Here is a 24,574-nt window from a genome sequence, read left to right as displayed (position 1 = left end):
TCAGTCACTTCTTTGTTTCGATTACCACTAAGTGCTATAAAGAAACAAGCACTGGCAAAGTCAATTGGTCTGGATTTGGCTGTAGAGGTACTGGCCGTGCCAGTGCTTGCTTGGCTACAGTTTATGATTAATTTACCAATCTAGACAGCAACACATTGGGCATATTAGGATGGAAAACTAATTATTAAGCATGACAAAAAGCATTCCCAAATGGCCACCAATGTGTTGGCACACACGTAAGACGACTGCCTATGTACACACGTATGGCCAACTTGGAACGGTTTATGATCAACTATAATAAAAAACCTTCAAAGATGGCCACCTGTGCACGCAGACATAGGGGTGGCCATCTTGGAATGATTTCAAAGCCCATTTAATGATGGGCACCATCCAGCAGTGAGCACACAAGATGCAGCACACTGCAAGTGGCAGCAAGGGCCCATTACAGATAAGTGTCTGGGGAGGTACTTGGTACTCACAAAAGAAAAACAAATAAAATAAAAGATTTAAAAAAACAGGACACAGTTATCCACCAGTTCCAGGAACCGAAGGGGACTATTTTTGTTTTGTGGCAGATGTAAATTCTATCACTCACACTGAACCTAGCTAATGAATTAAGTGGGCTGAAGTAAAATGTGAATGACACTACAGTTGGCCAATGGATAAAGAGGGTTGACTGGAAGAGAGAGAGAGAGAGAGAGAGAGAGAGAGAGAGAGAGAGAGAGAGAGAGAGAGAGAGAGAGAGAGAGAGACTAGAAAGTGTGTTAAGGTGTGTATGGAGACTTGTGTATTTTTTAAGATCTCTTTTGATAAAAAAAAAAAAGAGGTCTTGCCTACTGACAGATGTGAAAATGGCTATCACTATATTTTTTCTTCGGGAGAGCCATGGCCAATAGCATCAGGTCAGTCCCACTGGCTTTGGTGCCAAAGACAGTATCTTAAAAGGCTGCCCAGCACAGCCGGGAGCCTGAGAAAGTCAACTTCAGGGGCTCTGGGACGCCCACTGTTACTTTTACTCAAGGCACAAAACTGGTGGTACTTAATCAAGTAGCCTACATAACAGTAGCAACTGAGCATGTACTTCTGGAGCAGCCTCTGTTCAGACCTAAGACTTTGCACGGATATCTAGAACTACCACAGATAAGGACTGTCTGCCGGGGCAAATCCAACCTGCAATCTCCTCCATTTTCCAAAAACGACATATATTTGGTTTCCAGCGTTACCCTTTATTTCATATGAGACAAATCCAAAACACATAAATCACTGCATAAAGGCCACCTCTGATGGAACACTTTCCCCAAAGTAAGACTACTAATCCCAAAATTAAAGTGGACGCACTAATGACTGTGTAGGAAGGTGCCTTTTGAGAATGGTGGATGATATGATGCCCTGTCTGAAATATTCCAAATATCAAGCTCTGGAGATCCTTCAGCTGCTGCAGCCATCATCTCGAACCTTCTTTCCACCTAGTCAAAGAGGTCTCTGTGCTGCCAGACACTCACTGTGCACGAGCTGGAGCTACCCGGTGCTGCTTAGGGACAATGCTTCAGATTATGAGATTGTCTACTGCTGAAACCGCTATTATCCCGGCTGGTCAGCATCATTGGCTGCGTAGGAAAATCGAAGAACTGCAGCTCGTGAGGTTTTCCAGACCTCTCTGTGTACATTTACAGTCTGCTTCATCTTGCAATTGACGGTGATGCATTGCAAGCTGCACAATTCACATCAATATCCATAGCCTCTGCTCAGAAAGCAAAGCTGCTAGCAGTACAGTAGAAAATATAGTGGAGACATTTGGTTTCCACTCCGATTTTATGACTTCTGAGAGGCAGCGGTATACATCTTAGGGAGAGGATGCCCGCCATCAGATCATGCACACAGCAAGTTCTTCTGTGTGTACGAGAGCTAGCTGCTGGTGGGCATCTGTGAGGCCAGAAGATGAAACAGACCAAGAATTGACTGATTGCCTAGTTCTCAAATGCTGAAAGGAAAGGATAAGCCACAATTTCAGATAATGCCTACCCTTGTATAAACGTCATGCACTCTTGGTGTGGATAGGGTGACCACCCGTGCGTACATTTTATGGACTGTTCGTTAATCGGGCCTCACATTCATTGTAGGTGATCCCTTTTGTCTGTAATTCTGGACATTGCAGAGAGCTGTGCTGTCCCCCTGCGAGAAGTATCTGAGTTCTGTAACACTCTCTATATGGGCCAGCTCGCACTCCTACTGTGAACTCAAGGGCCTGCAGCCGCCCCTCCCCGACCTGGCACAGACTGCTATCGGCCCTTGGTCATTCTGTCTGCCGGCCGACTGGGCCTCTCTGTGCAGTTACAGCATCTGCTCCTACTGCTCCGGCCTAGTGACTGGCATTCTGCTTCTGTTCAGAGGCTGGTATCACCGCACCAGGGAACACGGCGGAGGGCTGTATTTTGACAATTTTTGTCAGGGCTAAAGGCACAGACTTCAGAGCCCCTTGTGTGCCTGCAATTTATAATAAAAGCATAAATTTAACTCTGGCGATTAATGTATCTGTTTTAGAGATTGGAGTTTTGCTTACTCCAGGTTTTGACCCATCTAAAAGATGTGCGGAGGGATAGCGTGCCTCCGGCAAAGCACCATATCTGACAGGCAGATCAAAACATTGCTTTTTTTTTAATGTAGATTATTCTGTGGGTTACTGTTTTTGTCGCAGCAATCCTTTTGTTAATTGCAGTACATAAAATGCAATCCTAATATAGCACAGTGAGCTATGAACCAGAATCACATGGCAGCATGGAAATTGGAAGGCATGGGTTTACAACCTTCTTGTTTTTCCTTAATCTGTCATTATTCTAAGGTTGTTAAAATGTGTTCCTTTGGATAATAATGAATTAGTAAAAAGAACCACAACCACTAGGATATGTTTTAAATCCCGAATTTGCATTTCTCCAGACTAAGCACTCTTAACATATAATGCCTGCCAGTATGGATTACATGCGACTCTTACATGTTGTATTCCTCTGTTTTAAGCATGGCCACTGGAATTATGCAGCAGGGGAGGGCCAAATTATGCGGCAGGGTTGTGTAAATTAGGTGTCAAGAAAAGCCACATTATGCGGTGTAATGCAGCACATTTTGTGATAGCATGACTTTATCATTTTGCCCTTTTAAAACATGTTAACACTGTCTGGGCATTGGTTGCACCTAATTAGTACCAGTTTAACACCCACATATAGGAAATATAGGTAGGTATAAGCAACAGAAAGGTGACCAGTCAACCTTTGGGGAGGGTCTACCACTGCACGGAAACACATGTTGCTGTATTTTTAGTAACATTTGACCCATTATTATGCAGCAGACGATGGATTATGTGGCAACTCGATAATTATGCATAAATCTCCCGAAAGGCAGCAGAGCCCTGTACAAGGGCCAAGACAAAATTTAAATTTGGACACTTGTGCCAAATTCGAGTGGTATATTTACTAACATTTCATGCAACACAATACAGCACAGCAAGTGAAGTTGCTGTGCTGCGTTGCGTGAAAGGGAAACCGCAGAGTAGTACCATATTTTCAAATATATGGTGCTTGGAAATGGGATTGAAAGGTCTGCCATGCAAGTTACAAAGTGAACCTTCAAATATTCTCCATGTTCATTCCCTACTCAACCTCTTCATCTCTCAGCCCCTATCTGTTCTCTCCTCTCTGCTACCTTGGCATTCGTCTCTGCCTCGCTCATTCCCCCACATGCTTTCTCTCAGTTGCCTCTACCTTCCCTTTTATATGCCCCCTCTACCTTTTGTTCTCTTTTCAACCCTCTCTCTGTCACCCTCAGCATATTTCTCTACCTGTTTTTGGCCCCTTTCTCTGCCCCATCTTCCGTTGTCTCTTTCTCTTTTCACAGTCTGCTCTCTCTCGCAGCTTGCCCATCCCCACTTGCTTTACTCTTCTCCTACTGTTCAATTTCATTGTTCAAACTTCTGTCTCTCCCTCTCAGTATACATCCCTCTCCTCCTTCCTCATCATCACTTCTCTTTCTTTTTCACCCTCTCTAGTAGACCTACTGCCGGTCAACTCTAAGCCTATGTTCAGCAACAGAGCATGGCTTCTGGCACTGTCATTCATGGTACTGGGGGAGATTGTGAAAACTGCCCTTATTCCGGCTGTGAAATTCTGCTTGAGTGTCTATTGTTTGCTAGTTTTTGCATCTTTAAATCTGTCCAGCTACGTGTGAATGTTTGCTCAACACTCCAATGTTTAAAACAAACTAAAGAACAGAAACCTATGTTGGCTTGTACTTCTGTCTATTTTATAATCGTGCAGTGTTCTCAGATGTGTCGGTAAAAATGACCTTTTGTCCTGGATTTTGGTTCTGAATTTTTATTGCCCCTGTCCTGAATTTGCCTTCTTATCAGGTGGTCGCCCTAGGTGCAGTCTAAGCCAGTGCCAGTCTCTTCTTCCAGTAGCAGTGCTACAAAAGGGCCAGTACTGAGTACCCGCACATTTTTCTTTTGAGAGGGAGAATACCTGCATTTCTTCAGAAAAACTGAATACTTTTAGTTGGAGAGTGCCGGCACTTCTCATAAAACAAGCAGGTACTCTGCTGCTGCACTTCTATTTGTTCCATTTCAAGTACTGGCCGATAGTCTGCACTGCACCGTCTTGCACTGTACCCGGCTCTTACCAACACACGGCTTTTATCATAACTCAAGGATTCGCTTTGCCTTTCCAACAGCGCCATCTGGTGCTAGGAATCCCCAACTCTACAAACCGGTGCTGGAAAAGCAAACCAAGGAACGACAGCTGCATTCATGTAATGCTTCGACTACTGCGCGGTAAACCTCATCATTTGAACCCCAATTTATGGTTTTATTTTACTACCTAACCCGCGGGCAGGGGTCCCCTTTTCATGGCTTGCACCAGAGCCCCTGGGCCCCTTGGCATGACACACTGTATTCCCCACCATGCCCCATCCCTTACTCAAATGAGGGGGCAAACACCTCCCACGCCCCTTATTTCCAAACCCACCCCCTGAGCCTCTGCGGTTTCTATCCAGTTTGTAGAAAGAGGAAACAAGAATATGACCTCAACGGCTGGGGGAGGGTGGGGGAGGGGGAGGGCACAAGGAAAGAGTTCAGTTCAGAACAGGGCCTTGTTATTTCGCGCTGTAGCCTTCCTGTGCTGCAGAGAATGATGGACTTTATGCGCCGTCAAGTGCACGCAAAGGAGTGGCAGCCTAACACACTAGGGATGCATTTAATAATAATTATTGTTTGTAATGCACAAATACCAGGAATCCAGCTTCAAGGAGCAGCAACTAAAAACGAAGGGCCAATATCTAGTTTTGTTATATGGTGCTAATAACATATACAGTTACAGCAAGGCACTCAAGTCTGCATCACGTGCAGCGATGCAGCGATGCGAGCTAAGGATGGGAGACGGGCAGGTTTGTGCAATAAGCAGAACCGCCGGATCGGGAGGGAAGAGTTACAAAGCGCGCGGCGCTCCCAGAGGGGTCCACGAGCCGAAGCCACAGTAACTGATGCTTAAGCAGAAGAGGTTGTAGCTCTCCTTCAAGGTGGCGAGCGTGCTGTCCACCATTAGGTATTTGGAGCGCTCGTTCCAGAACGGCAGTACTGTTTTGTTTTAAGAAGTTGCCACCAAATTTGGACAATCGCCATTCTGAGAGTCGCGGTTTTCTCTCAGGGTTGGACTGAAAGGCTTAGAAATTAAACAGATCTGACAGGTACTCTGGGGCATTCCCACAGACCGCTTTTGAAGGCTGGCGCGGTACCCCAGTGCTGGAGTTGGAAATGACGCACACGCAAAACACCCGAGATGTTGTGGCGGAAAGATGGGTGTTTTTTCTTCATCCCCGGTGGGATAGCTATAACTCTGCCCCGTGTGACTTGCACTTTCTGACTGGACATTTTGGAAAGGCTTAGATAAGGTGCTATCTAATAATATAGCCTGGCCAATACTACACATGTATGACTAATTTGCAGAGTTTAGTACTTAATATTTAGAAAGGAACAGACTTAAAAAAAGGTTTGCAATGAAAATATACTGTGAAAACATACAAGCAGAAAGTAGGGAGGAAGGACAGTATGAAAAGCAAGAGATGCAAAGGAGTGAAGGCATCTTTCCTGGTATGCAGGGTGGAGTGAACGGGAAACAGAAAAGGAGTTTTGCGCCCTGTTCTTTGGCAAACAGATTTTTTTTGATCAACGTTTTTCAGTCACATTTTTCTCTGCAACCTACGCTTTGGATCCAAGCGCTCACTCTTGTGTCAATGCCTCCACCTTTTATTTCGTGACATTTACACAGACGTCTGAGATCACCCAGGATCTTACTTTCTCTAAGGTGGAGAATAATCATTTTCTGGCTATCACACGACGGTGTCAATTTAAAAAAAAAATGGTATCAAATTGCAACCAGTGAACACGCGCACCAGAGGCTCAGACCCCGCTGCACAGTGTCAGAACGTGTAGAGTAGAGGGGAGCCCTGTAGTATTCTGCAAGTTGTGACTGACATTGGAGACAAAAACTGGCAGCAAAACGTTCGAAACATACATCTCCATGCAAAGAATTAGTCCATTGCAGAAAGTACTGCGATACCTTTGCAGCCTACCCAAGGAAAGGCTCATTTATAGCGTGGTCCTTCAATGGCCTGTCCATGCCTCTGCACCTCGCATCCAGGGTTTAAGCCTGGTTGTAAGCCATTTAACAATTACTCCATCTGTTAAATCAAGGTGCCATCAGGTACCTGTGGCTGACGAGCACTTCTCTACTGCCTTACAGATCCCAGCTGTTCTTCTGTGTCCCTCATGTGTAGAGCCCTCAACCCAGCATGCAACACTGGGGCTGTCTGGTGAGATCTGCTTTGCGTTTCATTGACAACGAGGAAACAGATGCTCTCTTGATGAACAGAAGACCGAGAACTTTGGTTAAACCATCTTGGAATGTGTCAAACATTCACAGTAAGCCATCAGGGAAGGTCCATGGACATGAGACTGACCTCTTTAGGCGTAAACGAGTATAGTGTAATGTTTGTAAACCATTGTGGAGATATCTTACTAACAGAGAGGGAGTCTGAGTGTAATGAGGGCAGAGAGAACATATTCAATGGCATGAAATAAAAAACAAAAAACGTTTTATGAATCACCGTTGCTGCATCGCAGACACATGGTAAACTATGGTGAAAGCGGATATTAGTGCATGTGGTTAGGACCTCCATCTCAAAAGCAAGCGAGTGTAAAAGAGACAGTGGCATACCGAGAGAGGCTTTAGGTACTTCAGTCAAGTACTACTCAGTCAGAGATTTTAGTGCTTTCACATTAATATTCTTTAAATGACATTACTCGGGATGAATGCTTGTGTTAGTTATTGATCACAACTCACTTCTTTAAACAAGGGCAGCTTGATGTTGGAACGTTGAATGTAAGGACAGCCTTTCTGCCAGACAAGCTGCAGGGATACTGGCGCTGGACGTGTCACGCTACCAGTGGTTGCAGGCGATAGAGTGGGCAACGACATGGCAAGTGAAAGCATGAGGCGGACTAGCTCTAACTGGGTGAGCAGTTTTAGCCAGTGAAAAATATTTGGCCATGTTTTATATTTAACCTTATTATGTACAGAATAATAATGGGCATTGGTGTAGAGCATACGAATATCAGTTTTGTGGCACGCAGAAGAGAAGATAAAACTCAGAGGTGACAGCAGTTTTGTCAGCGATGCATTATTTAACAGGACACTAGCAGAACTGGAAGATGACTCGATGGAAACAGTGATGGGCGAGGCTGCGCTGCAGAAGCGTTAGCATTTCGTTCTTAAGGGACATTACGAATCAGTATTTACATGCATGAACACTGTTTATAGGAAAGATAACAAACGCACACACCCACCACTTGGACAACAATATTGGAGTAAAATTACGATTTTCATATCCAGGATACACCTTGGGCCAGCCCAACACAAACCAATCCAATGCGCAAGGGTCCAATCATCAGTCCTCGTTCGCTCTCTTTTCAAGCCCAAGCATATAGACCATAGAGATCAAACTGGCGGCAAACTGGTGAGAAGTTATCTTTCCACGTTTAAACATCCCTGCTTGGCACTTACCATCCTTATTGCTGGTAACAGGAATGTTATGAACTGTCCGAAGCTTGAAACAGGAACCTATGAGAACCTGGAGCTCCACCGAGGAGAGAGAAGAGACCGGCGGATCTGTTGGAAAAAGGAGAGAATGCTTAAGAAAGAGCATGTGGAGGAGAACCTATAAGAAGCTGGCCAAAGCATGAGGATAGGTGATAGAAACGTGACACAAGGTACTGGAGAAATAAGGTATGTGGGATATTAATTATTGCTAGGGAAGACAGAGTAAGAAGAAACTAGAGGCCTTAGGTTTTATTTGGGATAGAATCTTCAAGAGCTCAGAAAACAAGAGGAAGAACATGTTAAAGAGGAGAGGTTTTCATTGAGAAGACAACAGGCAAATTTGAATCATTTGAAAGCCTATGGGTCTACATAGAAGAGAGAAGTAGAGGTGCACATAAAGAGGACTGAACGTCAAAGCAGTCAGTGAGGAATCAAGGTCATGAATGAAGCATAGGAGTCAGACACATTTCAGAAGAAAGAGGACAGGCCCTCAGTAAGAACACTTGAGGACTTATGAAAAAGAATACAGATGGTCACAGAAGGCCTAGAAACAAGAATGAGAATAATCTGTTGAGACACTCCCAGTGAAGGGATACGTCCGGATAGAATCTATGAGACAGCAGAGTAAAGAGTCACCGAAGAGAAATAACTTCCTTCTAAGGGAGACACCATGATCAGAACTATGGTATTGGAAGTCTGATTGAGGTCAAATGGAAGGTTTAGAGATAAGGGGGAAATGATAGATACATGGAAGACAAAACCAGACACCACGTTTAGTTGTACACAATCTTGCAACGGGTGACTGTGGTAACACAGCTGCTGCTGGATTGTACGACTATTGGAACTTGGCAACATGACTTGTCTGACGCCGAAAGCTTGAGTCATGCAAAATAGTTACAACAGCTGGTGTGTAGAGGCAGCCAGTGCTATGCCAAAGACTAGAAGAACACCAGTCTCTCTTTGCCAGCCATACCACAAGTTGAGGCAAAGTTGCAATGGCATTTTCTTTAATTATCTTTGTCAGTGAGGGTGTCTTTGCCCCCCTGTACTTTCCCACCGAACACTACAATTATCTAAAGCCTACCGAACAAAATTGGACTTTCCATTTTGCTGCACAAAATGGAAGAGGGAACATACCTCTTTTTTTGGAGAAAACATTCCAAGTCTTAATTTTACTTCAGTGATTAAAAGGGTATTAGTGTTCACAGGGCATGGTGATAAAAATGCACACTTCCTGCCCCCACAACCAATACCTTTCTTGCTTCATGCATATTTTACAGTCGTGATGCAACAGGAGCTAGCTACCTGGCCACAACACTCAAGCGAAAGGACTGGGAACACATTACGCCCTCACCTTTCTTCTGGAGATTCTGTATCGCTTCCCTCCACTCGGCCCTCTCGTAATCAGAGGACAACAGGAACAGGTAGCTCTAGAAACAGAGGACAGACCGTTAAATATCTTTTTTTTTTTTTTAAGTAAAAAAACTTTACTCTTTCAAAGTAAAACATCAACAAGAGACGTTGTACAAAGGTTATCATACAATCAATGGCATAAAACAAATAAAAAAACACAAGTGATAAAGTACAGTTACTAAACGATGCAAAAATGGGGATTACCACATTGATTATTGAATAGTCGCCATTGTACACCATAATTGCGTAGCATATTGGCATAACTCCAAACTGCACTTATCAGTACCTGCCACTTCATGAACACTTAAGACATCTAAATCCATTCACGGGTAGAGTACCGTGCAACATGTATCCATCTGAGATAAAATGTAATCCCATATCTGTCAGCGCATACTTTCCGTAATATGTCCTGAGGTGTTCGGTTTCCACCCACCTTACAGAGGCAGGAGTACACCTTTCTGGAAGTTTAAGTTCTTTATCTAGTTTGTTTCTGAAATGTCAATTTACAGGTTTTGCCAGCGTGGATACCAAGAGGTGCAGAATTCCATATTTGAAGTTCTTCTTTAAATATAGTTTCATCTGGATAGTGCTAAGTCGGACAAACATTGGTTTCCAAGCACTTCTGGGTAGAACAGTTCCAATGCACACAACTGGTAAGTGTTCATCCCCTTTTTCCTAACAATGCCTTGGTATACAACTGTGACATGCTGCATAACAGTTTAGAAACTCTCAGCAGGCTGCGATTCCTACGCTTATATTTTTATGGCTCTATTGAGTTCATGTCAATCTCTTCCAGCAAGCGGAGTTCCATGCTGTACTTCTCAAATCTGTGCTTTAGCACCACTGTTTCTTGCATTAATATTTTTGCCTATTTCTGTTACTGACATCCTTGAATGCAGAATGGGTCTCTTCAAAGCTACTTGTTCTCGGCTATAAGGTTACCAGCTACCAAATGCTTATTAAATCTTTTTCAACTGAACCCTCTTTGCAGAAAAAAGATCTGCTTTTAATAGCTGAAAAATTCTACTTACTAACATTTTTTACCGATTGCTTCATTGAATAAAGAAAGATTTGAGGTATTGTTCTGTTTTTTCAGTAGGATTGGGACTCTCAATTGCAGGTTAGGATACAGTTTTTGCAAGCAGGGGTTACTGGGCCAAACGGTGCAGGTTGAGGCCTTTTACTCCTGATGTCCCAGCACCATACCTACTATGGATTCTGAGCTACTGGGCCAAGCAACCCTTCAGCATTTGACTCTCAGGAATAGCATGGTCTGAACAGTCAAAGGCTCCCTCGGAGAGGAAGGGGTGCGGAGAAGGTAAATACGGGGAGCGAACACAGGCTTACAACTCATGCAGCAGCAGCAATACATCATCTCCCAGACAAATACTCACTTTTGTGGAAAAAGAAAATTATTTTATTTCTACTGCTAACAACACAAATGAAAACAATTATAACATTCTCAAACAACTATAAAGTCCCCCTAAAGGTCAGGACTCATGTGTTTTGTTCAGTCGTTCCCCGGGTCCCACTTCCTCCTTCCTTCAAGCAGTAGTGGGTATTCCCTATTCACTATAGGCAACATCTAGGGTAAGCTCCATTAGTAGTCCGAGACTCAAGAGTCTACTATGACTCGCTTTTAAAGTCAATAGTGTTTCAGCGCTGCGTCTCGAACCAGCAGCAAGTTCTCTATGGGCCAACTGGCCAAAAATCAGTCTTACCTGCACCTCGTATGATTGGAGTGACCAAAGTTCCTGAAGGTGCCCCATTCACAGGTGTTGGAGTGACAGCAGCTAATTCAGGTGAGTTTGCTGCACACAGCCCAAGGGGGTTGCCTCTGCACTGATCAGATGTTCTCAGCGGCTCCTATTTGCAGGGTAAGTTTCTGCTTCCTCCCGCTATTGAGGAGGGCTGGGTGAGGAGGGAGCTCAGACCAGTCACATGACTTGCTGATGATCCCCCCCCCTCAAACCCCCAGCATACGGGGTCACAGTATTCTCACGGTACTCGGGCTATAGCCCTCAGGAGTGGCTCCTTCTGAGATACAGGGTTGAGGCACACTACTGCACATGTGCTACAGCCCTTACTGCATGGCAATCTTCTCACAACGGCCCCATCTGACATATCGAGTCGCTAGTCCCCACTACACACAGACTCTGGTCCCATCAGTGCAGCAATGCACAAGACTAAATTCACAGAGGCCCTCCTCTGGTATACGAGGTTCGCCGACTTCATCTTGCACATGGGCAACAACCTGATCTGTGCAGTAGTCGCCTCATATCACCTCGCAAAAGGACTCCAATCAACCAGGCTTCCCACTAGACCTCGCTCCCTCCAACGCTCTCCTCTTCCATCTTGTTGCATGGCAAATGACTATTTATGGGGTTATAAACTCCCCTTCTTATGGCCTATTTCCAGAAACCAAATGTGATTTTGAGTGAGTCTTTGAAGGTTATATTGGAGGTCTGCTTCTTTTGAAGTACCCACTCCTCTGCCCTCTCCTTCCTCTTAAAAGGAGTCTGTCACAGCAGGAGTGAATCCAAAGCGGACAGCTTCACAACACAGTCCGTGGAAGTGCCCAGAGCGAACACCTGGATGTCAGCCACAGCAATAGGAGTATCGAAAAGGTAGTCCAGGACCCCAGCCCTACTCTTTAAGATTCAGTTATCGGCCCCATCTTTTTCCAGATATGTGCCCAGGCCCCTTCCTTGTGACCTTTCACTAAATCAGAGAGCACCCTTTGAAGTGTACAGGGGAAGCTTAGCTCTCCCCTCTCCGGCGTATGTCCCACCCAGCTCATAGGAATACAGCAATACACAAATCTGTTTTGGGGGATTCCTCTATCACCTCATCTTTCACCATGGAGGCTTGAGTCTCCTAAATGGAACCCAGGGCCCTCAATGTATTGTACAATTTTACAAGCACACATACACCCAGTGCATACACACAGCATACACACCCACTGACTGCACCCTTCAAGTATTGTACCATTCACAAGTACATATAGGATGAAATCCAGAAACACATGTGTCTAGAGATTAACAGCACTAACCTGCACCAACTTTGGTGAGACACTCTGAAAAATATCAAGTAAGCATTTAAATTGAACTGCATGTACCAGGATGCAAAGGGGCGAACTGTGCTGGGAGGTAGCAGTGTGCTCCCATCCCCCTTCTGTTTAAAAAAGGCTCCCTTGAGCCACTGGGCTGACGAGCTCATGGGAGGCACCTGTGCGCCAGGCAGAGGTACAGAGACCTGAGAGGATTGTGGCAGCTTTCTCAGCCAACCCCAGAAGAATTTCGTTTTATCTCTACTGAAGAAGGATGAAATCCAGAAACACATGTGTCTAGAGATTAACAGCACTAACCTGCACCAACTTTGGTGAGACACTCTGAAAAATATCAAGTAAGCATTTAAATTGAACTGCATGTACCAGGATGCAAAGGGGCGAACTGTGCTGGGAGGTAGCAGTGTGCTCCCATCCCCCTTCTGTTTAAAAAAGGCTCCCTTGAGCCACTGGGCTGACGAGCTCATGGGAGGCACCTGTGCGCCAGGCAGAGGTACAGAGACCTGAGAGGATTGTGGCAGCTTTCTCAGCCAACCCCAGAAGAATTTCGTTTTATCTCTACTGAAGAAGGATGAAATCCAGAAACACATGTGTCTAGAGATTAACAGCACTAACCTGCACCAACTTTGGTGAGACACTCTGAAAAATATCAAGTAAGCATTTAAATTGAACTGCATGTACCAGGATGCAAAGGGGCGAACTGTGCTGGGAGGTAGCAGTGTGCTCCCATCCCCCTTCTGTTTAAAAAAGGCTCCCTTGAGCCACTGGGCTGACGAGCTCATGGGAGGCACCTGTGCGCCAGGCAGAGGTACAGAGACCTGAGAGGATTGTGGCAGCTTTCTCAGCCAACCCCAGAAGAATTTCGTTTTATCTCTACTGAAGAAGGATGAAATCCAGAAACACATGTGTCTAGAGATTAACAGCACTAACCTGCACCAACTTTGGTGAGACACTCTGAAAAATATCAAGTAAGCATTTAAATTGAACTGCATGTACCAGGATGCAAAGGGGCGAACTGTGCTGGGAGGTAGCAGTGTGCTCCCATCCCCCTTCTGTTTAAAAAAGGCTCCCTTGAGCCACTGGGCTGACGAGCTCATGGGAGGCACCTGTGCGCCAGGCAGAGGTACAGAGACCTGAGAGGATTGTGGCAGCTTTCTCAGCCAACCCCAGAAGAATTTCGTTTTATCTCTACTGAAGAAGGATGAAATCCAGAAACACATGTGTCTAGAGATTAACAGCACTAACCTGCACCAACTTTGGTGAGACACTCTGAAAAATATCAAGTAAGCATTTAAATTGAACTGCATGTACCAGGATGCAAAGGGGCGAACTGTGCTGGGAGGTAGCAGTGTGCTCCCATCCCCCTTCTGTTTAAAAAAGGCTCCCTTGAGCCACTGGGCTGACGAGCTCATGGGAGGCACCTGTGCGCCAGGCAGAGGTACAGAGACCTGAGAGGATTGTGGCAGCTTTCTCAGCCAACCCCAGAAGAATTTCGTTTTATCTCTACTGAAGAAGGATGAAATCCAGAAACACATGTGTCTAGAGATTAACAGCACTAACCTGCACCAACTTTGGTGAGACACTCTGAAAAATATCAAGTAAGCATTTAAATTGAACTGCATGTACCAGGATGCAAAGGGGCGAACTGTGCTGGGAGGTAGCAGTGTGCTCCCATCCCCCTTCTGTTTAAAAAAGGCTCCCTTGAGCCACTGGGCTGACGAGCTCATGGGAGGCACCTGTGCGCCAGGCAGAGGTACAGAGACCTGAGAGGATTGTGGCAGCTTTCTCAGCCAACCCCAGAAGAATTTCGTTTTATCTCTACTGAAGAAGGATGAAATCCAGAAACACATGTGTCTAGAGATTAACAGCACTAACCTGCACCAACTTTGGTGAGACACTCTGAAAAATATCAAGTAAGCATTTAAATTGAACTGCATGTACCAGGATGCAAAGGGGCGAACTGTGCTGGGAGGTAGCAGTGTGCTCCCATCCCCCTTCTGTTTAAAAAAGGCTCCCTTGAGCCACTGGGCTGACGAGCTCATGGGAGGCACCTGTGCGCCAGGCAGAGGTACAGAGACCTGAGAGGATTGTGGCAGCTTTCTCAGCCAACCCCAGAAGAATTTCGTTTTATCTCTACTGAAGAAGGATGAAATCCAGAAACACATGTGTCTAGAGATTAACAGCACTAACCTGCACCAACTTTGGTGAGACACTCTGAAAAATATCAAGTAAGCATTTAAATTGAACTGCATGTACCAGGATGCAAAGGGGCGAACTGTGCTGGGAGGTAGCAGTGTGCTCCCATCCCCCTTCTGTTTAAAAAAGGCTCCCTTGAGCCACTGGGCTGACGAGCTCATGGGAGGCACCTGTGCGCCAGGCAGAGGTACAGAGACCTGAGAGGATTGTGGCAGCTTTCTCAGCCAACCCCAGAAGAATTTCGTTTTATCTCTACTGAAGAAGGATGAAATCCAGAAACACATGTGTCTAGAGATTAACAGCACTAACCTGCACCAACTTTGGTGAGACACTCTGAAAAATATCAAGTAAGCATTTAAATTGAACTGCATGTACCAGGATGCAAAGGGGCGAACTGTGCTGGGAGGTAGCAGTGTGCTCCCATCCCCCTTCTGTTTAAAAAAGGCTCCCTTGAGCCACTGGGCTGACGAGCTCATGGGAGGCACCTGTGCGCCAGGCAGAGGTACAGAGACCTGAGAGGATTGTGGCAGCTTTCTCAGCCAACCCCAGAAGAATTTCGTTTTATCTCTACTGAAGAAGGATGAAATCCAGAAACACATGTGTCTAGAGATTAACAGCACTAACCTGCACCAACTTTGGTGAGACACTCTGAAAAATATCAAGTAAGCATTTAAATTGAACTGCATGTACCAGGATGCAAAAGGGCGAACTGTGCTGGGAGGTAGCAGTGTGCTCCCATCCCCCTTCTGTTTAAAAAAGGCTCCCTTGAGCCACTGGGCTGACGAGCTCATGGGAGGCACCTGTGCGCCAGGCAGAGGTACAGAGACCTGAGAGGATTGTGGCAGCTTTCTCAGCCAACCCCAGAAGAATTTCGTTTTATCTCTACTGAAGAAGGATGAAATCCAGAAACACATGTGTCTAGAGATTAACAGCACTAACCTGCACCAACTTTGGTGAGACACTCTGAAAAATATCAAGTAAGCATTTAAATTGAACTGCATGTACCAGGATGCAAAGGGGCGAACTGTGCTGGGAGGTAGCAGTGTGCTCCCATCCCCCTTCTGTTTAAAAAAGGCTCCCTTGAGCCACTGGGCTGACGAGCTCATGGGAGGCACCTGTGCGCCAGGCAGAGGTACAGAGACCTGAGAGGATTGTGGCAGCTTTCTCAGCCAACCCCAGAAGAATTTCGTTTTATCTCTACTGAAGAAGGATGAAATCCAGAAACACATGTGTCTAGAGATTAACAGCACTAACCTGCACCAACTTTGGTGAGACACTCTGAAAAATATCAAGTAAGCATTTAAATTGAACTGCATGTACCAGGATGCAAAGGGGCGAACTGTGCTGGGAGGTAGCAGTGTGCTCCCATCCCCCTTCTGTTTAAAAAAGGCTCCCTTGAGCCACTGGGCTGACGAGCTCATGGGAGGCACCTGTGCGCCAGGCAGAGGTACAGAGACCTGAGAGGATTGTGGCAGCTTTCTCAGCCAACCCCAGAAGAATTTCGTTTTATCTCTACTGAAGAAGGATGAAATCCAGAAACACATGTGTCTAGAGATTAACAGCACTAACCTGCACCAACTTTGGTGAGACACTCTGAAAAATATCAAGTAAGCATTTAAATTGAACTGCATGTACCAGGATGCAAAGGGGCGAACTGTGCTGGGAGGTAGCAGTGTGCTCCCATCCCCCTTCTGTTTAAAAAAGGCTCCCTTGAGCCACTGGGCTGACGAGCTCATGGGAGGCACCTGTGCGCCAGGCAGAGGTACAGAGACCTGAGAGGATTGTGGCAGCTTTCTCAGCCAACCCCAGAAGAATTTCGTTTTATCTCTACTGAAGAAGGATGAAATCCAGAAACACATGTGTCTAGAGATTAACAGCACTAACCTGCACCAACTTTGGTGAGACACTCTGAAAAATATCAAGTAAGCATTTAAATTGAACTGCATGTACCAGGATGCAAAGGGGCGAACTGTGCTGGGAGGTAGCAGTGTGCTCCCATCCCCCTTCTGTTTAAAAAAGGCTCCCTTGAGCCACTGGGCTGACGAGCTCATGGGAGGCACCTGTGCGCCAGGCAGAGGTACAGAGACCTGAGAGGATTGTGGCAGCTTTCTCAGCCAACCCCAGAAGAATTTCGTTTTATCTCTACTGAAGAAGGATGAAATCCAGAAACACATGTGTCTAGAGATTAACAGCACTAACCTGCACCAACTTTGGTGAGACACTCTGAAAAATATCAAGTAAGCATTTAAATTGAACTGCATGTACCAGGATGCAAAGGGGCGAACTGTGCTGGGAGGTAGCAGTGTGCTCCCATCCCCCTTCTGTTTAAAAAAGGCTCCCTTGAGCCACTGGGCTGACGAGCTCATGGGAGGCACCTGTGCGCCAGGCAGAGGTACAGAGACCTGAGAGGATTGTGGCAGCTTTCTCAGCCAACCCCAGAAGAATTTCGTTTTATCTCTACTGAAGAAGGATGAAATCCAGAAACACATGTGTCTAGAGATTAACAGCACTAACCTGCACCAACTTTGGTGAGACACTCTGAAAAATATCAAGTAAGCATTTAAATTGAACTGCATGTACCAGGATGCAAAGGGGCGAACTGTGCTGGGAGGTAGCAGTGTGCTCCCATCCCCCTTCTGTTTAAAAAAGGCTCCCTTGAGCCACTGGGCTGACGAGCTCATGGGAGGCACCTGTGCGCCAGGCAGAGGTACAGAGACCTGAGAGGATTGTGGCAGCTTTCTCAGCCAACCCCAGAAGAATTTCGTTTTATCTCTACTGAAGAAGGATGAAATCCAGAAACACATGTGTCTAGAGATTAACAGCACTAACCTGCACCAACTTTGGTGAGACACTCTGAAAAATATCAAGTAAGCATTTAAATTGAACTGCATGTACCAGGATGCAAAGGGGCGAACTGTGCTGGGAGGTAGCAGTGTGCTCCCATCCCCCTTCTGTTTAAAAAAGGCTCCCTTGAGCCACTGGGCTGACGAGCTCATGGGAGGCACCTGTGCGCCAGGCAGAGGTACAGAGACCTGAGAGGATTGTGGCAGCTTTCTCAGCCAACCCCAGAAGAATTTCGTTTTATCTCTACTGAAGAAGGATGAAATCCAGAAACACATGTGTCTAGAGATTAACAGCACTAACCTGCACCAACTTTGGTGAGACACTCTGAAAAATATCAAGTAAGCATTTAAATTGAACTGCATGTACCAGGATGCAAAGGGGCGAACTGTGCTGGGAGGTAGCAGTGTGCTCCCATCCCCCTTCTGTTTAAAAAAGGCTCCCTTGAGCCACTGGGCTGACGAGCTCATGGGAGGCACCTGTGCGCCAGGCAGAGGTACAGAGACCTGAGAGGATTGTGGCAGCTTTCTCAGCCAACCCCAGAAGAATTTCGTTTTATCTCTACTGAAGAAGGATGAAATCCAGAAACACATGTGTCTAGAGATTAACAGCACTAACCTGCACCAACTTTGGTGAGACACTCTGAAAAATATCAAGTAAGCATTTAAATTGAACTGCATGTACCAGGATGCAAAGGGGCGAACTGTGCTGGGAGGTAGCAGTGTGCTCCCATCCCCCTTCTGTTTAAAAAAGGCTCCCTTGAGCCACTGGGCTGACGAGCTCATGGGAGGCACCTGTGCGCCAGGCAGAGGTACAGAGACCTGAGAGGATTGTGGCAGCTTTCTCAGCCAACCCCAGAAGAATTTCGTTTTATCTCTACTGAAGAAGGATGAAATCCAGAAACACATGTGTCTAGAGATTAACAGCACTAACCTGCACCAACTTTGGTGAGACACTCTGAAAAATATCAAGTAAGCATTTAAATTGAACTGCATGTACCAGGATGCAAAGGGGCGAACTGTGCTGGGAGGTAGCAGTGTGCTCCCATCCCCCTTCTGTTTAAAAAAGGCTCCCTTGAGCCACTGGGCTGACGAGCTCATGGGAGGCACCTGTGCGCCAGGCAGAGGTACAGAGACCTGAGAGGATTGTGGCAGCTTTCTCAGCCAACCCCAGAAGAATTTCGTTTTATCTCTACTGAAGAAGGATGAAATCCAGAAACACATGTGTCTAGAGATTAACAGCACTAACCTGCACCAACTTTGGTGAGACACTCTGAAAAATATCAAGTAAGCATTTAAATTGAACTGCATGTACCAGGATGCAAAGGGGCGAACTGTGCTGGGAGGTAGCAGTGTGCTCCCATCCCCCTTCTGTTTAAAAAAGGCTCCCTTGAGCCACTGGGCTGACGAGCTCATGGGAGGCACCTGTGCGCCAGGCAGAGGTACAGAGACCTGAGAGGATTGTGGCAGCTTTCTCAGCCAACCCCAGAAGAATTTCGTTTTATCTCTACTGAAGAAGGATGAAATCCAGAAACACATGTGTCTAGAGATTAACAGCACTAACCTGCACCAACTTTGGTGAGACACTCTGAAAAATATCAAGTAAGCATTTAAATTGAACTGCATGTACCAGGATGCAAAGGGGCGAACTGTGCTGGGAGGTAGCAGTGTGCTCCCATCCCCCTTCTGTTTAAAAAAGGCTCCCTTGAGCCACTGGGCTGACGAGCTCATGGGAGGCACCTGTGCGCCAGGCAGAGGTACAGAGACCTGAGAGGATTGTGGCAGCTTTCTCAGCCAACCCCAGAAGAATTTCGTTTTATCTCTACTGAAGAAGGATGAAATCCAGAAACACATGTGTCTAGAGATTAACAGCACTAACCTGCACCAACTTTGGTGAGACACTCTGAAAAATATCAAGTAAGCATTTAAATTGAACTGCATGTACCAGGATGCAAAGGGGCGAACTGTGCTGGGAGGTAGCAGTGTGCTCCCATCCCCCTTCTGTTTAAAAAAGGCTCCCTTGAGCCACTGGGCTGACGAGCTCATGGGAGGCACCTGTGCGCCAGGCAGAGGTACAGAGACCTGAGAGGATTGTGGCAGCTTTCTCAGCCAACCCCAGAAGAATTTCGTTTTATCTCTACTGAAGAAGGATGAAATCCAGAAACACATGTGTCTAGAGATTAACAGCACTAACCTGCACCAACTTTGGTGAGACACTCTGAAAAATATCAAGTAAGCATTTAAATTGAACTGCATGTACCAGGATGCAAAGGGGCGAACTGTGCTGGGAGGTAGCAGTGTGCTCCCATCCCCCTTCTGTTTAAAAAAGGCTCCCTTGAGCCACTGGGCTGACGAGCTCATGGGAGGCACCTGTGCGCCAGGCAGAGGTACAGAGACCTGAGAGGATTGTGGCAGCTTTCTCAGCCAACCCCAGAAGAATTTCGTTTTATCTCTACTGAAGAAGGATGAAATCCAGAAACACATGTGTCTAGAGATTAACAGCACTAACCTGCACCAACTTTGGTGAGACACTCTGAAAAATATCAAGTAAGCATTTAAATTGAACTGCATGTACCAGGATGCAAAGGGGCGAACTGTGCTGGGAGGTAGCAGTGTGCTCCCATCCCCCTTCTGTTTAAAAAAGGCTCCCTTGAGCCACTGGGCTGACGAGCTCATGGGAGGCACCTGTGCGCCAGGCAGAGGTACAGAGACCTGAGAGGATTGTGGCAGCTTTCTCAGCCAACCCCAGAAGAATTTCGTTTTATCTCTACTGAAGAAGGATGAAATCCAGAAACACATGTGTCTAGAGATTAACAGCACTAACCTGCACCAACTTTGGTGAGACACTCTGAAAAATATCAAGTAAGCATTTAAATTGAACTGCATGTACCAGGATGCAAAGGGGCGAACTGTGCTGGGAGGTAGCAGTGTGCTCCCATCCCCCTTCTGTTTAAAAAAGGCTCCCTTGAGCCACTGGGCTGACGAGCTCATGGGAGGCACCTGTGCGCCAGGCAGAGGTACAGAGACCTGAGAGGATTGTGGCAGCTTTCTCAGCCAACCCCAGAAGAATTTCGTTTTATCTCTACTGAAGAAGGATGAAATCCAGAAACACATGTGTCTAGAGATTAACAGCACTAACCTGCACCAACTTTGGTGAGACACTCTGAAAAATATCAAGTAAGCATTTAAATTGAACTGCATGTACCAGGATGCAAAGGGGCGAACTGTGCTGGGAGGTAGCAGTGTGCTCCCATCCCCCTTCTGTTTAAAAAAGGCTCCCTTGAGCCACTGGGCTGACGAGCTCATGGGAGGCACCTGTGCGCCAGGCAGAGGTACAGAGACCTGAGAGGATTGTGGCAGCTTTCTCAGCCAACCCCAGAAGAATTTCGTTTTATCTCTACTGAAGAAGGATGAAATCCAGAAACACATGTGTCTAGAGATTAACAGCACTAACCTGCACCAACTTTGGTGAGACACTCTGAAAAATATCAAGTAAGCATTTAAATTGAACTGCATGTACCAGGATGCAAAGGGGCGAACTGTGCTGGGAGGTAGCAGTGTGCTCCCATCCCCCTTCTGTTTAAAAAAGGCTCCCTTGAGCCACTGGGCTGACGAGCTCATGGGAGGCACCTGTGCGCCAGGCAGAGGTACAGAGACCTGAGAGGATTGTGGCAGCTTTCTCAGCCAACCCCAGAAGAATTTCGTTTTATCTCTACTGAAGAAGGATGAAATCCAGAAACACATGTGTCTAGAGATTAACAGCACTAACCTGCACCAACTTTGGTGAGACACTCTGAAAAATATCAAGTAAGCATTTAAATTGAACTGCATGTACCAGGATGCAAAGGGGCGAACTGTGCTGGGAGGTAGCAGTGTGCTCCCATCCCCCTTCTGTTTAAAAAAGGCTCCCTTGAGCCACTGGGCTGACGAGCTCATGGGAGGCACCTGTGCGCCAGGCAGAGGTACAGAGACCTGAGAGGATTGTGGCAGCTTTCTCAGCCAACCCCAGAAGAATTTCGTTTTATCTCTACTGAAGAAGGATGAAATCCAGAAACACATGTGTCTAGAGATTAACAGCACTAACCTGCACCAACTTTGGTGAGACACTCTGAAAAATATCAAGTAAGCATTTAAATTGAACTGCATGTACCAGGATGCAAAGGGGCGAACTGTGCTGGGAGGTAGCAGTGTGCTCCCATCCCCCTTCTGTTTAAAAAAGGCTCCCTTGAGCCACTGGGCTGACGAGCTCATGGGAGGCACCTGTGCGCCAGGCAGAGGTACAGAGACCTGAGAGGATTGTGGCAGCTTTCTCAGCCAACCCCAGAAGAATTTCGTTTTATCTCTACTGAAGAAGGATGAAATCCAGAAACACATGTGTCTAGAGATTAACAGCACTAACCTGCACCAACTTTGGTGAGACACTCTGAAAAATATCAAGTAAGCATTTAAATTGAACTGCATGTACCAGGATGCAAAGGGGCGAACTGTGCTGGGAGGTAGCAGTGTGCTCCCATCCCCCTTCTGTTTAAAAAAGGCTCCCTTGAGCCACTGGGCTGACGAGCTCATGGGAGGCACCTGTGCGCCAGGCAGAGGTACAGAGACCTGAGAGGATTGTGGCAGCTTTCTCAGCCAACCCCAGAAGAATTTCGTTTTATCTCTACTGAAGAAGGATGAAATCCAGAAACACATGTGTCTAGAGATTAACAGCACTAACCTGCACCAACTTTGGTGAGACACTCTGAAAAATATCAAGTAAGCATTTAAATTGAACTGCATGTACCAGGATGCAAAGGGGCGAACTGTGCTGGGAGGTAGCAGTGTGCTCCCATCCCCCTTCTGTTTAAAAAAGGCTCCCTTGAGCCACTGGGCTGACGAGCTCATGGGAGGCACCTGTGCGCCAGGCAGAGGTACAGAGACCTGAGAGGATTGTGGCAGCTTTCTCAGCCAACCCCAGAAGAATTTCGTTTTATCTCTACTGAAGAAGGATGAAATCCAGAAACACATGTGTCTAGAGATTAACAGCACTAACCTGCACCAACTTTGGTGAGACACTCTGAAAAATATCAAGTAAGCATTTAAATTGAACTGCATGTACCAGGATGCAAAGGGGCGAACTGTGCTGGGAGGTAGCAGTGTGCTCCCATCCCCCTTCTGTTTAAAAAAGGCTCCCTTGAGCCACTGGGCTGACGAGCTCATGGGAGGCACCTGTGCGCCAGGCAGAGGTACAGAGACCTGAGAGGATTGTGGCAGCTTTCTCAGCCAACCCCAGAAGAATTTCGTTTTATCTCTACTGAAGAAGGATGAAATCCAGAAACACATGTGTCTAGAGATTAACAGCACTAACCTGCACCAACTTTGGTGAGACACTCTGAAAAATATCAAGTAAGCATTTAAATTGAACTGCATGTACCAGGATGCAAAGGGGCGAACTGTGCTGGGAGGTAGCAGTGTGCTCCCATCCCCCTTCTGTTTAAAAAAGGCTCCCTTGAGCCACTGGGCTGACGAGCTCATGGGAGGCACCTGTGCGCCAGGCAGAGGTACAGAGACCTGAGAGGATTGTGGCAGCTTTCTCAGCCAACCCCAGAAGAATTTCGTTTTATCTCTACTGAAGAAGGATGAAATCCAGAAACACATGTGTCTAGAGATTAACAGCACTAACCTGCACCAACTTTGGTGAGACACTCTGAAAAATATCAAGTAAGCATTTAAATTGAACTGCATGTACCAGGATGCAAAGGGGCGAACTGTGCTGGGAGGTAGCAGTGTGCTCCCATCCCCCTTCTGTTTACAAGTACATATACACCCAGTAAATGTATTTAACCTGCACGCAGTGCATCCTTCCTGTACTGTACCACACATAGGCACACATAGATCAAGCACATGTATCCAACATGCACGCACTGCACAGTACTGCATTATCCATGAATTGTACCCTTCCCAGGTACATTGAGCAAAGATACACCACTTATGCATAGCACAGCACTACAAACCAAACCGATGTAAGCCAGGGGTGAGTTAAGCACAAAGCAGCAGATCTGTATGATGGGTGGGCCTGTACGCCTCACTCTGGTGAACAGGTTAAAAAGGAGCAGTTTACTTCTAGTGACCACGACAAGTTATGCTGCCACCACCGCGTTTGTGCTGCTTAACTCCTAGTGAAGGCAGTAGCCTCTCAGCTCTATCTGGGTAGCACTTTGGGTGCCCTTCCTTGTCCAAACAAGTGGTGCTCAATTTGTAATAGCTTGAGCACTGGTTCCCAAAGTACTGCTCAGAAGCCTGTGCCTGGTGCCATTAAATAGCAGCACATTGAATATCACAATTGTGTAGCCTTGAATCCACCTCATGCCTCTTTAAGTCACTACCAAACACTCGCTGCCATTTTATCTCACTTTTACAGGCCCGGCTTTCTCCCTTTGTAAAGTTTTTTCGGTCTTTCTCTTCTTCAGTCTTTCCCCTTTCAGTGTCTTTCCCACTCTTGCACCCGGCAAATTTCTGATGAGGAAAAATAAGTGACGTCCCCAAAAATGACTGCTGGTGGCCCCCACTGGCAACCACCAGCTCAAATTAAGGACTATCAACAATCTTTGAGACAGGCCTCTATCATGGAACACACGCACATGTGTCGTGTTCGCCTATGACAACAAAAATCAGCATTAGGGGGTCCAGACATCAGTACAGTTGGGCACACAGGGCAGCGGTGCACGTCCATTACCATGCAGAAGACTTTTCCTTGCATACATCCGTGCTTCATCTGGTTTGTTTCTCTGTCGGACAGGGTGTTTACAGTAGACCTGTGAGGTGCAGCTGATGCAGTGAGGGCCGTAGCTAGTGTGATATTCGTGCAGCAATGTCACATCTAAATATGACGTTACTAAGGAAGTACAGCATTCAAGCAGATGCATACACAATAATGGAATCTT

The 24,574-nt window shown here is 46.3% G+C and overlaps 1 protein-coding gene across 3 annotated transcripts in view; it reads right to left on the bottom strand.

Annotated features, from left to right (window-relative positions):
• Window positions 1-24,574, bottom strand: part of ABR (ABR activator of RhoGEF and GTPase) — a 1,177,460-nt gene that overhangs the window by 268,202 nt on the left and 884,684 nt on the right. For all 3 annotated transcript variants that reach the window (XM_085649250.1, XM_085649252.1, XM_085649251.1), the window contains exons 12-13: window positions 9,493-9,568; window positions 8,103-8,207 (exon numbers count right to left, since the gene is read on the bottom strand). In XM_085649250.1, the coding sequence (XP_085505376.1) occupies window positions 8,103-8,207; window positions 9,493-9,568 (181 nt within the window). The remainder of the gene's footprint in view (window positions 1-8,102; window positions 8,208-9,492; window positions 9,569-24,574) is intronic.

This window comes from Triturus cristatus, chromosome 3_2 (assembly GCF_964204655.1).
Source record: "Triturus cristatus chromosome 3_2, aTriCri1.1, whole genome shotgun sequence".
In the NCBI taxonomy this organism is placed as follows: domain Eukaryota; kingdom Metazoa; phylum Chordata; class Amphibia; order Caudata; family Salamandridae; genus Triturus; species Triturus cristatus.
The sequence above is the reverse complement of the archived record's forward strand: the minus strand, read 5'-3'. Positions and strand labels throughout refer to the sequence as shown.